The 5,598-nt window shown below is 40.3% G+C and overlaps 1 protein-coding gene across 1 annotated transcript; it reads right to left on the bottom strand.

The window, feature by feature from the left end:
* Positions 1-1,652: 1,652 nt before the first annotated feature.
* LOC145126775 (uncharacterized) lies at positions 1,653-2,191 on the bottom strand. Its single transcript, XM_079062075.1, has 2 exons — positions 2,081-2,191; positions 1,653-2,030 (listed from the first exon to the last, which is right to left on the bottom strand). The coding sequence occupies exons 1-2, from the start codon at positions 2,189-2,191 to the stop codon at positions 1,653-1,655; spliced, it is 489 nt and encodes a 162-aa protein (XP_078918201.1).
* Positions 2,192-5,598: the final 3,407 nt, after the last annotated feature.

Below are 5,598 nucleotides of genomic sequence, written 5' to 3'. Positions count from 1 at the left end.
AAGTTTAGTCATTAACTCACAACTCATAAGAGTTTTTAATACGCTTTTAAGACTTCTGTGAAGATATCAGAATAGCAAATCAATCCGAAGTCACGGAAGTTTATATGTCAGCGATTGGTTTAGGATCCTAGAAAGCTTAGGATCCTTAACTTTAAAATTTTAAAGTTAAGGAAAGATGGAACCTGATTGTCTTCGAGTTTCTCTTTGAGCTTCATGAGTCTTTGAATTTTGGACTATACCGAGGGTAGATTCAAACTTAGGAGAGAACTTTGGTTCAATGTTGGGAATGAGGTCCCTTACCAACGAAGGTCGATGAGGATCCTTAAGGGCAAGGGTCCTTACCGTCAGAGAACCTAAAAATAAAGATTTTGGATCTTGTAAGGGAAATTTCTCCTTAGGATAACCTATTTAGATTATAGACTTAGACAAAATAGATAACATGTTAATGTTATATTCTGGGGAGGATCCCCACTTGAGATATAATTCATTGGATAGATAACATGAAAATGTTTCAATTTGACCGTGTTCCCTGGGGAACATTCCCAACATGAAGATGTTATAGACCTTATGTAATTTCTGGGGCAAAATCCCAATCTTTGATAACATGATAACGTTATAAACCTTAAGTAGTTACTGGGGTAAAATACCAATCTTTGATAACATGAGAATGTCATAAACCTTAAGTAGTTACTGGGGTGAAATCCCGATAACAGGAAAATGTTATATTCCTGGAGTAATTACTGGGGTAAGATCCCGATTTCTGGATAACATGAAAATGTTATAAACCTTAAGGATCTAATCTTGTGTTCAAATGTAAGAGGGTTACCAAGCCACTAAATCGTGAAATGATCCCCTTACCTGTATCCCACAATTAGATATCATGCGTCCAAGCGAGGTGTATAAAGCTTAGTTTGGGTGAAAGAGGTAATTAGCTCTTTAAACCTTAGAAGGGATTAAGTAACCTTAGGCGTGGGAGAGATGATCAGTCTCTAGCTTGTGTACATGATAGTTTAGGGATTATATTGTTAAATATAATGGAGTTTACCAAGTATTGGCATATTTGTATGTCAAGATCGTTGTGCTTCAGGGTGTTCAAACTTGAAGATCTGAACGTTCCAGGATCTTCGATTGTGAGGATCACGATGTTTCAGGATCTTCACTCTTGAGGATCCTTAACTGTATGTTGTTCTGCATAGCAAACGTTAGCTAAGGGTGGGCGTTAGTCTAGCTAACGCCCCTCCGATGCTTAAGTTATTAATGTATTCGAGGAGAGAATCAATAATAGTAAAATTTTTAAGGTAAAGAACATGTGTACCTTGGTTTTATTGTGGATCATTCGATCCTAGTTACATGTAGTATGCTTTGAGATGTATGGCATTCCAGAATCTTGGTAGAACGTCTCCTTCGAGTGTTTCTAGCCAATATGCTCCTTTTTCTACTTCAACATCTACAAGGTATGGTCCTTCCCATTTGGGAGCCAATTTTACTGCACTAGGATCCTTGGTGTTTTGGAATGTTTTCCTTAATACCAAGTCTCCTATCTGAAACCTTATGAACCTTATATTCCTATTCTAAGCCTTGGTGATTCTTTGCTGATGAGAAACAATACGTACTTTGGAAAGATCCCTAAGCTCGTCAATAGTGTCAAGATCCTATGCTAGGATCCTGTCATTATTCTCTTGGTCTTGCAACAAGTATCTTTCCGTCAGGATCACTACTTCAGTAGGGATTACTGCTTCTGTCCCAAACACCAAGGAATAGGGGGTCTGACCTGTGGCCACTTTGGAAGTGGCTCTATCTGCCCATAAAATGAAAGGAAGTTCTTCTACCCACCTTCCCTTCTTTTTGTCTAGCCATTTTTTCAAATTGTTAACTATGATTTTGTTGCTAGACGTCGCCTGACCATTAGCTTGGGGATGAACAGGGGTGGACATTATCATTTTGATCCCCCAGCTTGTGGAAAAGTCTCTTGTTCTTTTGCTAATAAATTGGGATCCATTGTCACATATGATTTTAGCCGGGATCCGAACCTAGTTAAGATATTACGTTTAATAAACGATACTACCTCTTTGTTTCTTACATGGACGAAAGCTTCAACTTCGATCCATTTGGAGAAGTAATTAGTCATCACCAACATGAAGACTTTTCCTCCTGGGGCTACTGGCAATTTTCCTACAATATCCATCCCCATTTTATAAATAGCCATGGAGAGATAATTGGATGTAAAGGTTCTGCCGGTTGATGTAGGATGTTGCTGTGTCTTTGGCAAGCATCACACTTTTGAGCATGTAAAAAGGAGGCTTTCTTCATGGTTGGCCAGTAGTATAATGTTCTTAGTATTTTGGAGCATAAGGATCTGCCCCTGGTGTGATTGTCACAATCTCCTTTGTGTATATCCTTTCAGACTTCTGCAGCTTTAGGATCTTCCAAGCATCTTAGGTATGGTCCTGCCATGAATTTTTTTGTAAAGTTTAGCTTGGATTAACACGAATCGCGAGACTCTCGTCCTGAATGCTCTTTCGCTTTTTTCTCCTGTCGAGATTTGTGACATTTTGGAGATACTCCATAATGGTTTAGTTCCATGATCGTGGACTTCTTTGAGGATCCTGTTCATCGGGATCCCTTTGAGGTAGGATCCTAGGGTGAGGATCTTCAATAGCTGCTACGCTTTTCGGATGCTTAGGATCTTCTGATTTGTCGGAGAGGGTTTCTATGGCTGGGGTTATTATATGAGTTATAGGAATCTTTATCTCTGGTGGGATCCTAAGGGAGGATCCTAAATTGGCTAATGCATTTGCTTCTGTGTTTTCCTCTCTGGGAACTTCTGTTAGGCTAAAGCTTTCAAAATCAAAAGCTAGTTTTTTTAGGATCTCTAGGTATAATGCTAATTTCTCACCTTTCATTGCATAAGGTCCATTGTAGTGATTGGTTAGTAATAAAGAATCAACAAATGCCTGAAGATCCTTGATTTGAAGGTCCTTAGTTAATGGTAGTCCCATGATGAGTGCTTCGTATTGTGCTTCATTGTTGGTAGTGTTGAATTCACAACTAACTTCCTGGGGTATGATGTCCCCCTGTGGTGACTTTAGTATGATCCCTAGGCATATTCCTTTCTGATTTGAAGCTCCATCTATGAACAACGTCGGTCTTCCCAGGTGTTCATCTTCTAGGAGTCGCTTGGCTTCCATGTCTACTTCATTTTGTAGATCATCACTAAAGTCAGCCACAAAATCTGTTGGTGCTTATGATTTTATGGCAGATCTTGGTTCGAATCTGATGTCAAATGTGCTTAACTTCACCGATCATTGTTCCATCCTTCCTGACATTTCTGGTTTTCTCATGACATCATAGTAGATAGGATGTTGCTGCACGTTAAGATCCTTGACTAGAATGACACTTACCGCGTTTGAGGATACCGAGAGGTAGAGAATAAGCGGTTCTCCATCTATAGGTTTCACTAGTAGTGGAGCAGAGCTTAGATATTTTTTGATTTCCTCGAAGGCTTTCTCGTGTTCCTCTTTCCACTCAAATTTCTTGTTCTTTTTCAAGATATCGTAAAAGGGCTTGCACCTTTCTAAGGATCTTGAAATGAACCTGTTGAGTGCCACTACTCTTCCGGTTAGCCTTTGGATGTCCTTTGTTGACGATGGGGATCGTAGTTGCATGATCGCTTTTATTTGTTCCGGGCTTGCTTCTATCCCTCTTTTGGTTACCATGTATCCAAGGACCTTGCCTGATTTCATTCCAAAGTGACATTTGAGTGGGTTCAGCTTCATATTGTACTCGTCCAGGATGTCAAATGCTTCCTTCAGGTCTCTAAGGTGATCTTCGGCTTTCATCAACTTCACTACCATGTTGTCAATATAAATTCCATGGTGTCCCCCAGTTTGTCTTTGAACATCCGATTCACGAATCTTTGATATGTCGCACCTACGTTTTTAAGACCAAAAGGCATTGTGGTGTAACAATATATAATTGCTGGCGTTATGAATGCAGTATCTTCTTGGTCTGATGGTTCCATTTGGATTTGTTTGAATCCTGCTGAAGCATCCATGAAGGTCAGGAGTTCATGGACAGTCGTCGCATCTATCATAGAGTCAATATGTGGTAGAGGGAAAGGATCCTTAGGACAAGACTTTTTGAGATCCGTGTAATCTACACACACTCTCCATTTTCTATTTTTCTTTTGTACGGAAACCATGTTAGCTAGCCATATTGGGAACTTTACTTCCTTGATCATCCCTGTTTTGAGGAGCTTCTCTACTTCCTCTTGGATGATTTGATTCCTTTCGGGTGCAAACTTCATTCTTTTTTGATGTATTGGTCTGAAAGAAGGATCAATATTAAGTTTATGAGTAATAATACTCTTGTCTATACATGTCATATCTTTGTGTTTCCATGCGAATGTCTTGGTTCTGGTTCATAAGAAATTCAGTAGATCCTGCTCGATCTGCTCAGGCATTGAGGATCCTATGAGGACTTTGGCTTCAGGATCCTCGATGCCCAGGGGCACTTCCTTTACGTCTTGTTCCTTTGTCTCTAGAACATGTCGTGCCCCTGCCATAATTGCTATGCTTGTTGAGGTTTGGTCGTAGATTTCATAGAGGTTTTGTAGCATTCTTTCGATTGTTGTTGATCTCCCATGATCTTCGTTGTCCCCCTTCTATGTATATTGGTAGCTTTATTTCTCCAACTATGTGTTTTGTTTACCCACTAAATCCTATGAGAACTGAGGATCTTCTGACTATCTCTGATTCTGGGATGTTAATTCTTTTCAGCGCGTCTAGGAGTACGATATTGATCGAGGATCCTCCATCAACGAGGATCCTTCTGACGAAATGGTTGGCCATGTATAGTGTTATCACAAGTCCGTCATGGTGAGGATCCTGAATTCTTTCCCTGTCAGTCTCGTCAAATGTGATTTCTTTTTCACTGCTAACCATGGTATTCTTTCGTGGCCTATCCTCCTTTTCTGTTTTGGAGACCTTGGCGTGTCTTTTAGCCTGAGAATAAGAGGTACCACAAATGTTAGATACACCTGAGATAACATTAATTATCTTAGCATCAGAGGGTGGAGATCTTGGTTTCTCCGGGATCCTGTGATAATCCTAGTTGTTCTCCTTGGATTTTCTCTTTTTTCCATCGTTGATCTCTTTGAGGTGTCCTTTGCTTAGGAGGTAGCGGATCTCTTTTCGTAGGGCTATGCAGTCCTCCGTCATGTGGCCAAAGTCTTCATGGTAAGCACACCATTTGGACTTGTCTTTCCAAGCGGTGGACTTGCTGTCTCTCTTTGGCCATCTGGCTTTATCTCCAAGATCATGCACAACATGAATTACACCTGAAACATCTACAGAAAAATAATAGTCAATGCTTTTAGGAAGCTTTTCTTCTTCTCCATCTTCAAGGGCATTAACCCTATGATGATCCGGTTGGGAATAGGGCTTCGACTTGTAGGATCTTTGAGTCGAGGATTCGGCCTTCCTGTTGGGGTTCTCATATTGATCCGAAGGGTTGATTCTCTTCTGGATCTATCTATCCTCTTCGATCCTTATGAACCTCAACGCCCGACATCTGATTTCATCCAATCTTTTTCACGGG

Source organism: Lactuca virosa, chromosome 7 (assembly GCF_052849685.1).
Source record: "Lactuca virosa cultivar CGN04683 chromosome 7, Lactuca_virosa_CGN04683_v6, whole genome shotgun sequence".
Taxonomy (NCBI): domain Eukaryota; kingdom Viridiplantae; phylum Streptophyta; class Magnoliopsida; order Asterales; family Asteraceae; genus Lactuca; species Lactuca virosa.
Note: the sequence above shows the minus strand (reverse complement) of the source record. Positions and strands in the feature narration are given on the sequence as shown.

What these genes read in the sequence shown, in the direction of transcription:
- LOC145126775 (XM_079062075.1), bottom strand. Translation starts at nt 2,191, where the DNA reads ATGGGGATGGATATTGTAGGAAAATTGCCAGTAGCCCCAGGAGGAAAA. An exon ending in AAGTTGAAGCTTTCGTCCAT is followed by an intron (nt 2,031 to 2,080) that starts GTAAGAAACAAA and finishes TATCTTAACTAG; the next exon opens with GTTCGGATCCCGGCTAAAAT.